This window comes from Plecotus auritus (genome assembly GCF_963455305.1).
Source record: "Plecotus auritus genome assembly, chromosome: 1".
NCBI classification, from domain to species: Eukaryota; Metazoa; Chordata; class Mammalia; order Chiroptera; family Vespertilionidae; genus Plecotus; species Plecotus auritus.
The window spans coordinates 204,606,633-204,626,435 of record NC_137770.1 but is presented as its reverse complement, the minus strand read 5'-3'; the positions used below and the strand labels follow the sequence as shown (position 1 = coordinate 204,626,435).

The 19,803-nt window shown below is 36.3% G+C and overlaps 1 protein-coding gene across 3 annotated transcripts in view; it reads right to left on the bottom strand.

Annotated features, from left to right (window-relative positions):
• Window positions 1-16,782: 16,782 nt before the first annotated feature.
• Window positions 16,783-19,803, bottom strand: part of CENPC (centromere protein C) — a 79,207-nt gene continuing 76,186 nt past the window's right edge. For all 3 annotated transcript variants that reach the window (XM_080676034.1, XM_080676036.1, XM_080676035.1), the window contains one exon: window positions 16,783-18,992. In XM_080676034.1, coding sequence (XP_080532160.1) covers window positions 18,916-18,992 — 77 coding nt within the window. In that variant the 3' untranslated portion in view covers window positions 16,783-18,915. The remainder of the gene's footprint in view (window positions 18,993-19,803) is intronic.

The following is a 19,803-nucleotide window of genomic DNA, read 5'->3' as shown; positions in this document are numbered from 1 at the left end:
TTTTCACCATTAGTCAGAAATTGATTTTGAGCTATTTAGATAGATTGCAGGTTCAGAGCACCACCTGCTGGTATAAAATGTAAGGTGATGCAATCTTGTATTACCAAAAAGCAAAAACAATAAAATTTAATTTCAGAACAAAAGGAATTAATATATGTAAGAACATGCATATTATTTTCCTGAAATTATTTGAAACCTTCTAAGGAGGAAAATCATTGAACTCAGAGTTAGAAAACCTGACTTGGCTCTATCAATTTCTAGCCAGGACACAATGAGCAAGTTTTTAACATCACTGAGCCCCAGGTCCCGAATCTGTAAAATATGGGTTGAAAACATTGTTCTGGATGAAATAAGGTACTGTAGGACGCCGAGGCAGGATGACAAAAGTGCTGAGGGCTGGGGCATCAAGGCAGAATAAGGAATTTATTTAAACACTGATCCCAAGTCCTATGAGATTTGCAGTTTGGTGGAAAAAATGAGAAGGTTCTGGTAAGAGAATAAGACATTGTACAAGGATGTAGCCTGGTAAGAAAAAAGTAAAACCTAGACTTGGAAAAAACAAAAAGGCAAGAGATTATGAGGTGAGAGGAAAAAGTTAAATGTAAATAAGTGAGAGGCCCAGAAGGATAATAGGTAACAGAATCCAGATGATGACAATGACACAAGAGTGGATAAAAGTAAATCACACAGGGGTAGCGGTACCACAAGGCTGGGTGTTGGCTAAGCCATCCAATGAGCACTGAATGGTCAATGGCAGCAGAGAGAAAACACCATCAACAGGAGTCAAAGTCTTTACAAAATATGAGGGAAAGGCTGATACAAGGAGGCACAAAGGGTGGTGTAGGCAGGTGGCACCAGTGGAATTTTTGCTTCAAGACCATGGTTTCCTCAATGTCTCCCAATAGATGATAGATAGATGATAAAGATAGATAGATAGATAGATAGATAGATAGATAGATATCCCAAAAGTCTTAGTGTACTTTTAAGCTTTAATAACTCCAAAATTATAAATACCACCAACTTGCAAAATATATCATTTGAGATTTAACTAAAATATTATTCACGCTTATTTACTTTTGTGGCTTTTTAAATATAACTTTCTAGTTTTAATTTGCAGTTTCAGTCAACATTTGCCATCTTCAATCAGAGCAACATTAATGTATTTATTCAGTTAAGATTGGTTAAGACCGAGAGAGGGAATAATGGCGGCGGAATAGACAGACGTGTTCCGAGCCTTGTCCCGGAGCAAAAGGAAAGAACAGCTGAGGGTCGCACAAGGAGTGTTTGTTGGCTGGTTGGGAGACAGCTGAATTCCAGAAGGAGGTGGGGGACTGCTGAACGGGGTTCCCCTGACCTGGCAGCACCAACTGCGGCTGGGTCCCCTCCCGGAGCTGCGGGCTTGGACGCGGAGTCTGCGCCATCTTGATCCGGAAAGTGGAGCTTATCTGAAGCCTGAGAATCCACAACTGCGGCACCCCAGGAACAGCTGCGAGCCCCAGAACAACGCTCCCCAACTGGCGCAAGCACACGGGTTCAGAGGAGCTCTACACTCCACCACGGAAAGGTCAGATTTCGCCTGGGATAAGGTGAGGTCTCTGGTCCCGGCAGGAGAGAGGAACGCGCGTTTTGCGGGAGCTGGAGGACCAGGGAAGTCTGTGCCTAGAAAAATCCGTGGCTGTAGGGGCTGGCATGATCTGTGATTGTGGAAAGGGGTCCTCAGAGCTGCTAAGAGAAGGGCACTCTAAAAAGCAACCCATTTTGATCTGAAGTGCAGGGACACCCTAAGAATTTCAGGCAGTCCAGACTTACGCGCAGCCCCTGCGTTCCCTGGGTGCCTGGGCTTATGCGCAGTCCCGGAGTTCGCACAACTGGGCTTTTCCCTCTTGAAATTCTTGCTTCTGATTACTAAGCCCAATACATAGGATCACCCAGTTGGCGACACCCTGGGAGACTGCAGGGGAAGGTTGTTTTTCTGGAACCTGGGTATCGGAGCGGGGAGTGACCATCAGAGAGTCAGCTCTGAGGCAGACCACTCCCACAGGCCGGTGGCCAGTGCCACAGGGAAAGAAGGCTCTAACACTGCCTAGAGAGGCCATAGATAGACCCGGAAGTTAATCCAGAAACACTGCCACCCAGGGGCTGAATCACAAATTGACTCTTGTGTAATCAAAAATAAAGGAATACGAGAAATTAAGACACACCGCCTGCTTAAAATCAGGACTGGCTTACAACACCGAAGAGCAGTGGATCGCAGGGAACTGCAATACTGTCTGGACTGAGAAACAGGCGTGCCAAACAGAAAAACAGAGGAAGTGAATGACCTTCACTACTTCACATTTTATTTTTACCTTTTATTTTTTTATTTTTTTATTTTTTTTTATTTTCATTTTTTGCATCTTTTAATCAAGAAAATTTTTTTTCTTTTTTCATCACTTGATTTTACCTTTTTAATGATTACATTTTTATTTTCAATCCGTATTATTACTACTGCTATTTTATCTTTTTTTTTTTTTTTTTTAAAGTGTCATTTTATTTTCTCTTCATTTTATTTTGGGATTAGGGTTCTACATTCTATTTTTATCTTTCCTTTAGCATCGTTTTACCCTATCTCAACTCTACCTTTAGGCCATCACTCTCTTCCTAACCTCCCCCTTTTCAGTGTCCTGTTTATCTTACCCTTTTACTGCTTTAGATTTTCCCTATTCTTTCTGTTTACCCCTTGTTAAAATTTCACCCTACTTACATATCTAATCTCCAATCCCCTGCTCCAAGTCCACATACACCTCTCCCTTCGCTGTCTGAGCTATCCATAAACTTGTCCTTCTCTCTGTCCTTTTGTTGTTGTTTGCTTGAATGTAGATTATATCCAATTTTTATGCTTTTTTGTGAGATTGTTTTGCTTATTCTTCTTTTGTTTATTTTTTTGTTTGTTTTGTGCTTCAGCTTTCCCTTGCCTCACTCCATATTAGTTGGTGTTGTAGTTTGTACTAATCCCCAGGCACTTGTTGCTGGCATTTTCTGGGATTAGTGATTGTTCTATTGGAGTTTTATCCCCAATATATATAGTCTGTTCCCCTTTCTCTCTTAGTCACTTTCTTGTCTCTCTTAATTTTTTTTTCTCTTTACTTTCCCTTTTCCCAATTTCATTTTCACACTCCTTTTTTCTTTCTTTCTTTCTTTCTTTCTTTCTTTCTTTCTTTCTTTCTTTCTTTCTTTCTTTCTTTCTTTCTTTCTTTCTTTTTTCCTCTTCTTCTTTCTCTCCTATCACCTAATTTGCCTTTCTCTGGTGGACACCTTTATTGGAGGTTATTAATATCGTGAATACATTCCTGTTCAGTGCCTTGTGAGTTGTACCTGGTAGTGCTGTATTTTGTGCCTTTAAATCAACCCAGGAGAGAGAGAACTACATAACCAGACACCCAGAGAAGAGAGACCATGGGGAGACAAAGAAGCAGCCCGCATATGAAAGAAAAGCAGGCATCACCAGAAAAGGAAGTAAACGAAATGGAGGCAAGCAACCTTCCAGAAAAAGAATTCAGAGAAATGGTCATAAGGTGGCTGAAAAGAATGGAAGACAAATTCGACAATATGAGCAAGAACCAAGAGGAAATGAAGAAGAACCAAGAAGAAATGAAAAATGACATCGCTGCTGTAAAGAACTCAATAGAAAGCATCAAGAGTAGACTAGAAGAAGCAGAGGACCGCATCAGTGAGCTAGAAGACAAGATGGAAAAAAATACCCAAGAAAAGCAACTTCTAGAAAAAAAAATTAAAAGGCAGGAGGAGAGTCTAAGGGAACTTTGGGACAACACGAAACAAAACAACATCCGCATAATAGGGGTTCCAGAAGGAAAGGAAGCTGAGCAAGGAATAGAAAACCTCTTTGAAGAAATAATGACAGAAAATTTCCCAGATATAGGGAAGAAAAAACACACACAAATCCAAGAAGCTCACAGAGTCCCAAGCAAAATGAACCCCAAAAGACCGACGCCAAGGCACATTATAATTAAATTGGCAAACACCAACGACAAAGTAAGAATCTTAAAAGCAGCAAGAGAGAGACAGAAAGTTACATACAAAGGAACCCCTATCAGACTAGCAACTGATTTCTCAACAGAAACTCATCAGGCCAGAAGGGAATGGAATGAAATATACAAAGTCATGCAAAGAAAGGGGCTGAATCCAAGAATACTGTACCCAGCAAGGCTGTCAATCAAAATTGAAGGTGAAATCAGGAGCTTCACAGACAAAAAAGGACTAAGGGAATTTATTACCACCAAACCAGCAATGCAAGAAATGCTAAAGGGTCTGCTGTAAAAAAAAAAAAAAAACAAAAAAACAAAAAGAAAGAAAGAAACAGGAAGCAAAGAAGTAACACAAGGGTAAAGAATAGGAATGGCGACAAATAAGTACCTATCAATAATAACTTTAAATGTAAATGGATTAAATGCCCCAATCAAAAGACATAGGGTAACGGATTGGATAAGAAAACACGATCCATATATCTGCTGTCTACAAGAAACCCACCTCAGAAAAAAAGACGCACACAGACTGAGGGTAAAGGGATGGAAAAAGGTTTTCCAGGCAAATGGAACTGAAAAAAAAGCTGGGGTAGCAATACTTATTTCTGACAAATTAGATCTCAAACTGAAGGACATAACAAGAGATAAGGAAGGCCATTTCATAATACTAAAGGGAGCAATCCAACAAGAAGAAATAACTCTGGTAAACATATATGCACCCAATACAGGAGCACCCAAATACATAAAAAAACTCCTGGAGGATATCAAGGGAGAGATTGACAGCAATACAATCATAGTAGGAGACTTTAATACCCCACTATCACCATTGGACAAATCCTCTAAACAAAAAATCAGCAAAGAAACATCAATCCTAAATGACTCACTAGACCAGATGGAATTAATTGACATCTTCAGAACATTTCACCCCAAAGCCACAGAATATACATTCTTCTCAAGTGCACATGGGTCATTTTCAAAGATAGACCATATGTTGGGACATAGGCAAAGTCTCTTCAAATTCAAGAAGATAGAAATCATATCAAGCATCTTCTCAGACCACAGTGGCATAAAACTAGAAATCAACTACAATAAAAACAACCCAAAGAAATCAAACACATGGAGACTAAACAGCATGCTATTAAACCATGACTGGGTTACCAGAGAGATCAAAGAAGAAATAAAAAACATCATGACAACAAATGACAATGAAAACACTACAATCCAAAATCTATGGGACACAGCGAAAGCAGTCTTGAGAGGGAAGTTCATAGCTCTACAAGCCTACTGCAAAAAACAAGAAACAGGGGTAATAAATTACCTAACCCAACAACTCAAGGAGTTAGAAAAAGAGCAACAAGAAAAGCCCAGTGTAAGCAGAAGGAAGGAAATAATAAAGATCAGAGCACAGATAAACGACATAGAGACCAAAGAAACAATACAAAAGATCAACAAAACCAAGAGCTGGTTCTTTGAAAGGATAAACAAGATTGATGAACCTCTAGCCAGGCTCACCAAGAAGCAAAGAGAGAGGACCCAAATAAACAAGATCAGAAATGAAAGAGGTGAAATAACAACAGATCCCGCCGAAATACAAAGGATTGTTAAAAAATACTACGAACAACTCTATTCCAACAAACTGGACAACCTGGAGGAAATGGACATATTCCTAGAAAAATATAACCTTCCAAAACTCAATCAGGAAGAATCTAAACAGCTCAACATGCCAGTAACTATGGAAGAAATTGAAGCAGTCATCAAAGAGCTTCTGGCAAACAAAAGCCCGGGGCCAGACGGCTTCACAGGAGAGTTCTACCAAACATTCAAAGAAGAACTAAAACCTATCCTCCTCAGACTATTCCAAAAAATTCAAGAGGAAGGAACACTTCCAAGCTCCTTCTATGAAGCCAGCATCAATAAAGACAACACAATGAAGGAGAATTACAGGCCAATATCCCTCATGAATGTAGATGCCAAAATCCTCAATAAAATTCTAGCAAATCGGATCCAGCAGTACATCAGAAAGATCATACACCATGACCAAGTAGGATTTATCCCAGGAATGCAAGGATGGTTCAATATCCGCAAATCAATAAATGTGATACATCACATAAACAAATTGAGAGATAAAAATCACATAGTCATATCAATTGATGCAGAAAAAGCATTTGACAAAATCCAACACCCTTTCTTGATAAAAACTCTCAACAAGGTGGGAATAGAAGGATCATACCTCAACATAATAAAAGCTATATATGATAAACCCACAGCTAACCTCATACTCAATGGGCAAAAACTAAAACCATTTCCCCTAAGAACAGGAACAAGACAGGGATGCCCACTCTCACCACTCCTGTTTGACATAGTACTGGAAGTATTAGCCACTGCAACTAGACAAGAAGAAGAAATAAAAGGCATCCAAATTGGAAAAGAAGAAGTAAAGCTGTCCTTATTTGCAGATGACATGATATTGTACATAAAAAACCCGAAAGACTCCATCAAAAAACTAACAGACTTAATAAATGAATTCGGCAATGTAGCAGGATACAAAATTAACACCAAGAAATCTATGGCATTTCTATACACCAACAATGAACTTACAGAAAGAGAGACTAAAAAAGCAATCCCATTTTCCATCGCACCAAAAAAATTAAGATACTTAGGAATAAACCTAACCAAGGAGGTAAAAGACCTATATGCGGAAAACTACAGGACCCTGAAAAAAGAGATAGAGGAAGATGTAAACAGATGGAAGAACATACCATGTTCATGGATTGGTAGAATCAACATCATTAAAATGTCCATACTACCCAAAGCAATCTATAGATTCAATGCACTCCCCATTAAAATACCAACGGCGTATTTCACAGACCTAGAAAGAACTCTCCAAAAATTCATCTGGAATAAAAAAAGACCCCGAATAGCCACAGCAATCCTGAGAAAGAAGAATAAAGTAGGAGGGATCTCAATACCAGATTTCAAGCTGTATTACAAAGCCACTGTCATCAAAACAGCCTGGTACTGGCACAAGAACAGACATATAGATCAATGGAACAGAATAGAGAATCCAGATATCGACCCAAACCAATATGCGCATTTAATATTTGACAAAGGAGGCATGAGCATACAATGGAGTCAAGACAGTCTCTTTAATAAATGGTGTTGGGAAAATTGGGCAGATACATGCAAAAAAATGAAACTAGATCACCAACTTACACCATACACGAAAATAAACTCAAAATGGGTACAGGACTTAAATATAAGACGGGAAACCATAAAAATACTAGAGGAATCCACAGGCAGCAAAATCTCAGACATATGCCAAAAGAACTTTTTCAGTGATACTGCCCCTAGGGCAATGGAAGCCAAAGAGAAAATAAACAAATGGGACTACATCAAAATAAAAAGCTTTTGCACAGCAAAAGAAACCATCAACAAAACAACAAGAAACCCCACTGTATGGGAGAACATATTTGCAAATGGTATCACTGATAAAGGTTTAATTTCCAACATCTACAGGCAGCTTATACAACTTAATAAAAGGAAGATAAAGGATCCAATAAAAAAATGGGCAACGGACCTAAATAGAATCTTTTCGAAAGAAGACAGAAGGAAGGCCAAGAGACACATGAAAACATGCTCAAAGTCACTAATTATCCGAGAGATGCAAATCAAAACAACAATGCGATATCATCTCACACCTGTCAGAATGGCTATAATCAACAAATCAACAAACGACAAGTGTTGGCGAGGATGCGGAGAAAAAGAAACCCTCGTGCACTGCTGGTGGGAATGCAGACTGGTGCAGCCACTGTGGAGAACAGTATGGAGTTTCCTCAAAAAACTGAAAATGGAACTCCCATTTGACCCAGTAATCCCACTCCTAGGAATATATCCTAAGAAACCAGAAACACCAATCAGAAAGGATATATGCACCCCTATGTTCATAGCAGCACAATTTACAATAGCTAAGATTTGGAAACAGCCTAGGTGCCCATCAGCAGATGACTGGATCAGAAAACTATGGTACATCTACACAATGGAATACTATGCTGCCGTAAAAAAGAAGGAATTACTACCATTTGTAGGCACTTGGATGGAATTAGAGAACATTATGCTAAGTGAAATAAGCCAGTCAATGAAAGAAAAATACCACATGATCCCACTCATTTGGGGATAATGAAAAACATTATAAACTGATGAACAAAAAGATAGTTACAGAGGCAGTAAAGCATCAAACAGACTGTCAAATTACAGTGGTAAGGTTAGGGAGAGGTGGGGGAAATAAGAGATCAACTGAAGGACTTATATGCATGTATATAAGAGTAACCAACGGATGCAAAACATTGGGGGGTGAGGGGCAATGGTAAGATATGTACACATATAATACCTTAATAAAAATTTGAAAAAAAAAAAAAAAAAAGATTGGTTAAGACCAACCAAACCACTAAGATTCACAAGCACCCCTCCTCTGCCCCCAGCAACAGTGGAGGCGGCATCAATTCCTATTTCATATAAATAATTACTTGATATAAGGAGGTTGAGTCTCCTTTTCTTTTCAGTATGACCAAGTTCACAAAGAAACACGTATTTACATATTCACATTTACACATAGACCAATTCAAAAGCCTTGAACTTGGGAAAGCTTCCAAGTTTGTTGCTGGAGGTACACAAAGCAGCTGGTCAACTATTAAGATGTAGCATCATTTCCATTTCAAAAAATAAGGTCCTACTCCTGGGAAAATGTTATTAAATGGCCCAGGGAATAGCTTAGATTCCCTGGCTTTTAACTTGTTCTGTCTTGTAAAAAGAATAAACTACATAAAAAACATACTTTAATAAAGCTATAGTCAATTTTATTACCAATATGGCATATGTTATATATTAGGTTGTGTTCAAATATATTATATTTTATACTATGCATGAAACGTATTTTCATATGCAAGTAAAGAAAACTGAAACTGGGTTCAGGGGTGATAGAGTAGAATAGTTAAAGCAAGGACTCAGATTACCTAGGTTGAAAATGTGGTTCTACTACTCTAGCACTTTGGTGAATTAACCACTTTCTTCCACCATAAAATGAGGATGATAACATTACTACTCATCTCAAAGGATCATGGGGAGGATTTAAAGAAATAACATATAGAGAGCCATAGCAATACACCAGAGAGGTTGTCTTTTATTGTATAAATTCAACCTTCTTTCCATCAAACCTCTCCTTCTTTCCTCCTCCACATATTAGAATGGACTACCTCCAAAATACTATTAAGTGGGAAGTTACCTAACTAGATACCCTAAATTTTCTTTTTCCAAATTCACTGTGGAAAAATGTTCTCCCTTTTCTGCTTTCCCCTCCCTAAACAAGAATTTAGGACCAAACTGTAAAACAATGAACTTCACCTGACTTTCAGTGAGATCTCAGCATATTTCATCTGTGTCTACTCACGATAACTGACTTTAAATGTTAAATTCTAATTCTTAAACCAAAGAGAAATGTGGATTTATTCTTGGCGAGACAAATTCTAGTCTTTGGTGTTCCCTGAACACAAATGAAATGAAGATTATTAAAAATTTAAAATATTTTTGAAAACTAGACTATTATGCGTAGCTTTAGCTAATTTATTAACCCTTCCATTGAATCAATGATGGTGTTAATTAGCGCAAGCAGGATACATTACTTACTTTGAAGGAAAAGCCTTGAAGATTAAGAGTCCTTCTCCTGCCATCTTGTGGTTTCACTCCCACACTGCAGTGTGTTAGATGTCTATAAAAGCTGTATAGATGCATTCATTGTTCAGGAGTGTAACTCTAGTATATCTCAGGTTAGTATTTAAAGCCTCCATTTAAAACTACCAGATGACTGCATTTGGTCCTTTTTTTTTTCCAAATGCCACTTACTTAAATATTCAGTCTTGATTAAAAGGGAGAATGTTTTCACATACAGCTCTCAATGAATGAGACAGGATGATCGGAGGAACAGCTGACTTCCCAAAGGAAGGCTGAAACCTGCACTGTTCTCTGTTCTCTGGGATTCTTCCATAGAAGGTACATTCTCTACAAGTGTATCATTCCTAGTTTCTATCAAGACAACTGATGTCCCTGAAGATGCCATCAATACAATTCAGACTACTTAAGTTGGAGATAAAGTGTTGTTGTTAACTCTCCATTCTCATATTTAGATAAACATTTCCTTCACCTCCCTCACTTCATTCAAACTGCTGACAAAGAGGGAGCCTGAAAGTTACCCTCATCTGCAGAGCCCTCTGCAATGGTGAGGAAGACACAGACAGCATCAGGGTATCACTGCCACAGTTCAGGACACTTTAAGTTCTCTAATCCCTGGTTTACTTTTACTTCCATCACACACCTAAAACATAATCTTATTTAAATAGCACATATAAGACAAAAATTCTCCTGTTTCCATTGCTCCAAAAAATCACTACCTTTGAAACTAAAATACAGCCCCAAACTAAAACTAGCAAGTCCATAATGTTCCAACTAAAATTCTAACTGAACATTGGATTGCAGGTACATCATCCATCCTTAAATAATGTCCTGCTTTATCTCAGACTGTTACAAGAATACACTAGAAAGGATTCCTAACCGGGATCAGTTAGCTAGTTAGCTATGGTTAGCTGAGTTATCTGTACCACTTAGCTGAAGTCTTATCACTGCTTCTGTATTCGTTGTATTGCAATATGTTGTTTTAGTTGAAATATCTGAAGAAAATCTGATCATATAGATATGCAGTTGGAAAAGGGAGGAGTGGTAGAGGGCATAGAGAGAATAAAAAGTGATGGAAACAATTAAATTAAATTAAATTTTAAAAATAAAGTACTGCAAATTTCTATATAAAAAAGGGAGGAGTATTTTAATAGCCTTTTTAGATTGTAGTGTATATTCTTTCATACTATGACAAAACTTGGTAAGTGCTACTGTCTTAAAGGTTAATTGCAATGTTACATCTGAAAAAACATTAGTGAGTTTTTTTAACTCCAATGTTAAAATCCATTTTTCTCTTATGCTTTGAATGGACCTTTTACTCATACATGATTTTGTATCATACATGGCTCATTTTAAAATATTGATTCACCAAGACATGCAAATCTTCCATTGGTTACCAAAAAGTTACTTTAACTTTCTTGTCCAATTGCAATTTTTGTTCTGATACAAAAACACAACTAGAAAAACAACAATGATATAGTAATTTGCACCTACTTGGATGGCTGTAATACCAATAAAATACAAAAAAATAACAAATGTTGGCAAGGATATAGACAAATTGGATCCCCAGTGCATAGCTGGTGGGAATATAAAATGGTATCTATTATAGAAAATAGTTTAGTGGTTCTTCAAAGGGTTAAACATAAAATTACCAGATAACCCCGAAATCCCACTCATGAATATACCCCAAAGAACTGGAAGCAATGATTCAAATAAATACTGTACAACAATGTTCATAGCAACACTATTCACAATAACAAAACAATGGAAATAACCTAAGCATCCATCAACAGATGAAGTGACAAACACAATGTGGTATATACATCATCAATAAAAAGGAAGGAAATTCTGATACATGCCACATGAATGAACCCTAAAATATTATGCTAAGTGAAATAAGATAGACACAGAAGGACAAATACTGTATGATTCTAGTTTTCTGAAACATCTAGAATAGGCAAATTCATAGATACATAAAGTAGAGGCTACCAAGGGCTGGAGGAAGTGAGTGTGGAGAGTTATTGCTTAATAGATGCAAAGTTCTTGTTTGGGATGATGAAAACGTTTTGGAAATAGATAGTGCTGATGGTTGCACAACACTGTGAGTGTAATTAATGTCACTGAATTGTACACTTAAAAATGGTTAAAATGGCAAATTTTATACCATTTATATTTTTGCACAATATAAATTGTAAAAACCATGATAAAATACACACAACTAAGGAGACAGTACTGTGTGTGTGGTGATTAAGAACAGTTTAAGTAAATTTCTAGGCCCAAAGTGGAAACTTATGATTCAATTCACTTTCTACTTGCTTCAAAGTATTGAAATGTCTACACTAACCCAGGGAATAGGCCTTACCATCAGATTTGGATTCAAAGTCCCAAATCTGCCCCTTTCTAACTCTGTGACTTTAGCAAGCCATGCATCTCTAGGTTTCAATGTGCATCCTCAGAGATAAAGTACAATTAAGTTTCATTCAACGCTGGAAATATTACTTGTATTATATTGAAGTATTTGGATATGCTTTTAAATAGCTATTAACACACCTAAAAGTAAGAAATATCAAGTAGTAGGGAAGGGACAACTCTTCATGGTTGATTCTTTTTTTAGATATTCTGAACAGTTTAATATTAAAAATTGTGACATTTTGGTCCTGAGGTAATAATACAGATAGGCTAAGAAAGACAGTGCATGTATTGCTGAAATACTTCACTTGGAGTTGACTGACATAATAAAATTGAATAAAAATAATTAATGGCATTATCAGGGCCATCAAAACTGTTCAGCTAATCTCTCATTTCCAATCCTGTTGAGAATATATTTCCTTTAAATAATAACCAATGCAGAATGGTAGTGTCTTATAATTACTTTTGTGAGCTGAACTGTGTACTCACAAAATTCATATGTTAAAACTCTAACCCACAGTACCTCAGAATGTGACTGTATTTGGAGATAAGGCCTTTAAAAGAAGTAATTAAATTAAACTGAGGTAATTAGGGAGAGCCCTAATCCAATATAACTGGTACCCTTATAAGAACAGGACATTTGGACACAAACACCCACAGAGGAAAGACCATGTGAAGAAATAGGAAGAAGATGACCATCAAGGCAAAGGGGAGACGCCAGAAGAAATCAACTCTGCCGACATCTTGATTTTGGACTTTTAGTCTCTAGAACTGTGAGAAAATTTCTCTTGTTTAAGCCACCCAGTCTGTGGTACTTTATTATGGCAGACCTAGGAAACTAAAAGATTCACTTTTTTTTTTTTTTTGTACATCACACCGAAATCTGATCACATTCAGATTTTTTTATTTTCTTTAAGATCAAGAAGATCATTGTCCACCAACTCCTCTCTGTGAATAAACACTGTGGATTGTAATATAAGCACAATCTGCATACACAGCTGGTGCTTCTTTGAGCCCAACTTGCATCCCAGAACAAAGGGAATTTTGCCATAAATATAAATCTAAGCCTTTACTTTTCAGTATATAGATAGAACACTAGCCTTGACTTTACCTTTTTGTTTTTCTTTCTTACTAAGATTCTAAAAATCTCTAGGTCTAATCTTATACAGGGTCATGGGGGTTCAGAGAAGGGAGAACTCACATCTGGTCAAGGGATAGGGAATGTTCCACTAATGGAATGGCATTCAAACCAGACGCCTAGATAAGAAGGACAGGCAGCAGTTAATAGGCAGTGAACTCTAGTTGGGAACAAAAGATAATCAATGACAGTTCTTGGAAAGCAGCAGAGCAGCCATAAATTTTAATAAGATAATGAAAACAGGACAGCCATACAAGAGCCCAATATGAACTCTCCAAACGTATCTAACTTAGATGTGATGCATGCAGAGAGGAGACCCAAGCAGGCATGGCAAAAGTAAAAGCAAAGGAAGAGTTAAGAACAGGCTCTAACACTGAATGCATGCCCCATCCCGAGTAGGGAACAATTAGCAGAGCATAGAAGGCTTCCAGGCTCCTAGTGTTTGATTTTAACGTTCAGTCCAAATAAATGATAGACCACTAAGCTATATAGAGACAGAGGCTACCCCTAGGGAGCCAGGATAAAAATTGAAATAATTTTAAAAACTGAGCAGGACAGCAATAGCACAATACTATAAGGGCCACGGGTTCCACAGTTTTAATCCAGGCAAGATGATAAAATTTTTTAAAACCTGTAGGTGAAAGGAGACTTAAAATGGGCAGAGAGCCTAAAAAGACTCGTCTCCCAAGAAGACATACAATCAGCCAACAGATATATGAAAAGATGTTCAACCTCACTAGCAATTAGGGAAATGCAATCAAAACTACAATAAGATACCACCTTACAACTGTTAGAGTGGCTAATATCAAGACAAGTAATAATAAGTGTTGGCGAAAAGGGAACCCTTATTCACTGCTGGTGGGAATGTAGACTGGTACAGCCACTATGGAAAACAGTCTGGCGATTCCTCAACAAATTAAGAACAGAGTTACCATATGACCCAGAAATCCCTCTTCTGGGTGTATACCCGAAAAATTCGAAAACATGTATTTGCAAAGGTACATGCACCCCTATGTTCATTACAGTATTATTCATGGTGGCCAAAACATGGAAAAAACCGAGTGTTCTGCGATAGAGGATTGGATAAAGATGTGGTACATATACACAATGGAATACTACTCAGCCATAAGAAGAGAAAAAATACTGACATTTTTGACAACATGGATGGACCTTGAGAATATTATACTAAGTGAAATAAATCAGGCAGGAAAAGCTAAGAACCATATGTTTCACTCATATGTGGGATATAAAACTAAAGCTCATGGACACAAACAGCAGTGTGGTGGTTGCCAGAGAAAAGGGGGTGGGCACACAGTGTAATATACAGATCTTGTAACACAGAAATCCAGAACTGAAACTTGTATGATCCGATTAATCAATGTCACCCCAATAGATTTAATAAAAACATTAAAAAATTATATAGCATAATTTGTGCTCTAGATGTACTAAGCATGTTTATATCAATTTGAGTATAAGACAATTTAAGTCAAATATAGAGCAAACTGTTGAAAGAGAAAATGTTATAAAATATATGCAAATCAAGTAGAAAATGTAGATATAGGCAAATGCTTCAAAAACAATTTACCAGAACTAGAGACAGAAATCTGAATATTCTGATACTTACTAAAGAAGGAAAGTCATAATTTAAAATCTTCCTATAAAACTATCAAGACCTGGATAATCAGTTTTACTGATAATTCTTTCTAACAATTGAGAAGGAAATATTACTGATCTTATAAAAACTCCACCAGAGATTACAAAAGAAACCATTTCTAATTCATTTTATAATGTTTGTAGCCCTTGATACCAACATTTGACAATGTCATAACAAAAAAAGAAAAACCAGATCGCTATCCCCTCAAGGACCTACACATATACAAAAAAAAAACAAAAAAAAAAAAAAAAAAAAAAACTAACAAAATAGGAAGAAACTGAATACAACAATATTTAAACAAAATAGTACATCATATCCAAGTGGGCAATACTCCAAAAATGCAAGGGGAGATCAAAATTTAAAAATGTAATTCACCAAGTGGTATATTACAAATGAGAAAATCATATAATCATTTCAACAGACTTGATAGATGCTGGATTTAAAAAATCTCAGCAAACTAGAAATGCAAAGAGCTTCCTCAATCTAATTTAAAGAAATCTATTAGAAGTTTATAGCCAATATTATACTTTAGGGTGGAATACTAAACGCCATTAAGATTGGGCACAAGACAGGATGGCTGTTCTTTCTAGCCAATACTTTGCTGGAGGTCCAGTACAGTAAGTTAAGGAAAAGAAATATGAAGTACAAAGACTGAAAAGAAAGAAGTCAAAGACTCTTTACCTATTGATGTGATGGTATATATAGAATACATTCATAGAAAATCCTAAGCAATCTTTGAAAAACAAAACTAGTGACTGAATTTAGCACAGTCACAGAATATAAACTGAATAGAGTCATTCACCACTTGATGGAGAGAGGCGTCACTAGGTGATTTCATCATTGTATGAACATCATAGAGTGCACTTACACAAACCTAGATGGCATAGCCAGCCACACTCCTAGGCTATATTGCTCCAAGGCTACAAGCCTGTACAGCATGTTACTGTACAAAACAGCATAAAATTAGATCAAGCACAAGAGAAAATGATGCACTCAAGAGACATGGCAAAGGAAATGAAGCCTCTACCCATTAACACACCATAACAGTTTTACAGCAAACTTTTTTATAAGTAAAATCTAAAATGATAAAAATACATAAACCAGTAACATGGCCATTTATTATAACGTATTATGTACTGTAAATAATTGCTATACTTTTATACGACTGGCAATACAGTAGGTTAACACCATCATCATCACAAACACATGAATAATGTGTTGCATTCCGCTAAGAATGCTACATAATCACTAGTTGATGGGAAATTTCAGTTCCATTATAATCTTACTAGAGGCCTGGTTCACGAATTCGTGCATGGGTGGGGTCCCTTGGCCTGGCCAGTGATTGGGGCCAATGGGGGGGGGGGGGCAGCTGGCTGGGGGGAGGGGCTGCGGGAGGTTGGCTGGCCCTGGGAGGTTGGCTGTGGGAGAACACTGACCACCAGGGGGCAGCTCCTGCATTGAGCGTCTACCACTGGTGGTCAGTGTGCATCATAGCAACCGGTTGACTGGATGTTCAGTCATTTGGTTGTTCAGTTGCTTAGGCTTTTATATATATAGATGGGATCACCATAATATATGCAGTTCATTGTTGACCAAAACATCATTATGTGGCACATGACTGTTTGTAAAAATCAATTGTACTCTGTACGTTAGCAACAAAAACTTGAAAAAGAAAAATAGAAGAATAGCACCAAACATTGCAATGCCTAGCAATAATTTTTTTTTAATTAGCAACATCTCTACTTTGAAACTATAAAATGACATCAAGAGAAATTAAGATCTAAATAAATGGAAAGATATAGCATTTGTTGAAGAGTATATAATAGCCAAAATGATCTAGAAACTCTGAAGCAAAATTAGAAGACTTCCAGCACTTGGATAACTTTTCAACAAAGATAACTGGGTATCCATACAGGAAAAAAATTTGCCCTTGACCCCTAGCTGACACGATACAAAAGATACTGAGATGCATCATAAAACATAAAACAAACATAACATAAAACTTGTAGCTTACTGCCCTGGATGGTGTCGCAACCCGTGCACTGAAGGGTTGTGGGTTCGATTCTGGTAATGGAACAAACCTAGGTTGTAGGTTCAATCCCCGGTTGGGGCATATACAGGAGACAACCGATCCATGTTTTTCTCTCACATTGATGTTTCTCTCTCTTTAAAATCAATAAGAACATATCGTCGGGTGAGGATTTAAAAGCAAGAACAAACTTGTATCTTCCTAAAGAGATATCATTTAAAACCCACTGGAATGGCTAAAATTAAAGACTGATAACACCAAATATTGGCAAAGATATGAAGCAACTGCAGTTCGCATAATTTGCTAGTAGGAGTGTAAAAATGATACAGTCACTTTGGAAAGATGTTTGGCAGTTTCTCATAACATTAACTATACACATATACTTTAACCTAGCAATTCCACTGTAGATATAAATCCAAGAGAAACAAAAACATATATCCATTAAATAACTTGACAAGAATATCCACAGCAGCTTTATTCATTAATAGTTCGAACCAGGAAATAACCCAAATGTCAATCAAGAAGAAAAAAAGTGGTACATTCATATGGAATTCCATTCAGCAATAAAACATAAATGATTGATATAGACACCACAGTGAATGAATCTTAGATATTTGCTGAATGAAAGAATATTTTATGAGTCCATTTATATAAAGTTCTAGAACAAGTGAAACCTACCTACAGAGATAAATAGAATAGTGCCACAAGAAGTGAAAGTGGGGTAGGCAGGAACTGACTTAAAAGAGGAACTATCTGGAATTTCAGAAATTTGTGGGTTACTTAGGTGCGAGATGTCCTCATCAAAAATGCATTAAGCTGTAATTAAGATCTATGTATTTTACTATATGTAAATTATATCAATAAGTGCTCCCCTTCAAAAAAAAAAAAATTGAGCCATTACAGGTGACGGACCAAATTTTCACCAGTCTAGATAAACATGGAAACACATCTAGTCATATAACTCTTGACTTGGAAAGCAAGTATACCAGTTTCTCTAGTAATAAAAAGTTTATTCACATATCAAACTCAAACTTCTTATGGAGACACTAGGAAATATAATAATAAAAATATCCCAGAGCAAGCTTCATATGGAAAGTGATACATTTACACTGATTTTTAAAAATAAAAGCAAAAGTTAAAGCATATTGTTGAATTATAATTCTGACAAATGAAACTAAGATTTTGGGATAAGTATGAGTTTCTTAAAATAAATTCAAAACAGCTGCTAGCAACTTGTTTCTGACATTTAACCATTTCCCCCTAAATCTCTTCAGTTTTCTACATCATTTTTAATGCATGATAAGAAGAAAACCTGAGTCATTCTGTAATGACCATCACACTGATTTCTCCTATTAATAGGAAGATAGGTTCTAAGCAGAAGCATTACTGTGAAACCTACAAGTTTCAGAGAGAGCATGGCCCTGCCAACATATCGATTTCAGACTTCTAGCCTCCTAAACTGTGAGACAATAATCTTTTGTTTTAAGCCACTAGGTTTGTACTATTTTGTCACGACAGCCCTAGGAAGGTAATACAGATGTACCACTTACCACAGTTCTCTATTATTGGATTATTTTGATTAGTGACTTAAAATTCATATTTGGAAAATATTTTTAATTGAATGGACACATTAATCAGATCTCTTCTGACGAAGAATGCCCTATATTTCACTGTGGGAACAGTGATTTTGGCATTCTTCTTATGGTATTAAAATATTAAGAATATGGGCATCATTACAGGCTTTGTGTATATTCATGGAGAAATTAGAAGATACATATAGGAGTTTGAAATATTTACCAGATACAAGTACACACAAAACTAATAAAATTTTTATTTTAAAACATCACAAATAATTACAAGTCAAATGTCCCAACTACATAAACTATTATATATGTGTATGCATGTATGCATATAATATATATACACATATTTAAATTTTGCTTCATCTTTCACTTTTTATCTGAGTAAAAAGAAGAACACTTTCCTCATTCAGAAGATTTTTGATGTTGTAATAATTACCTAGAAGTGATAAGAAAATAAAATTAAAACTTACTCCCATAAGATCATTTCTTTTGATTAAATGTTTGGCCATGACTAAGACAGTTAAAATATATGGTACCCAAAATCAATTCATCTAACCCAAAGTACCTCTTACTTAACTCCATTAATTGAAAAATCCAAGAGTTAATCATCCCCTGTGATCCACATAAGGCTTAAAAGAATGTAAATTTCACATCATTTTGATAGTAAACATAAAAATAAATTAGACAAGGATGCAAGAAAATAAAACCTCTCTAAGCTCAATGGTTATTAGAGTTTGGGAACTGCTATGGATTCCCTTAAACTAGACATATGTATAAATAGGTAAATATAAAAAGTAAAATATTTAGTAAAATAAAATCTCAAAGTTAAAAAAAAAGGGCAAATGCTACTCTTAAATAAATTAGGTAATAAATAATAGCTAAAGTAAGATACAGATTAACAGCAAACAAAGGCAGATTCATAGTCATAGCATTGAGTACCATACTGTGACTTTCTATATATTAGAAATTGATATATACTAAGATGAACTGAGTTAATAAATGTAAAGTGTTCATAACAGTGCTGACACACATAAAAGACTATACAAATAACTACTATTACTGTCTCCTTTCATTCGAATGTAAGCTTGATGAGGGCAGGAATTTTTGCGTTTTGTTATATATCCCACATTCTTAGAGCAAAGCTTGACAGACTTTCAATAACATTTGTCAAATGAATGAATGAACAAATTAAAATTCCTATTTCCAAAGACTTGTGTTCTTCAATAACTGATGAACCATGCTATTCT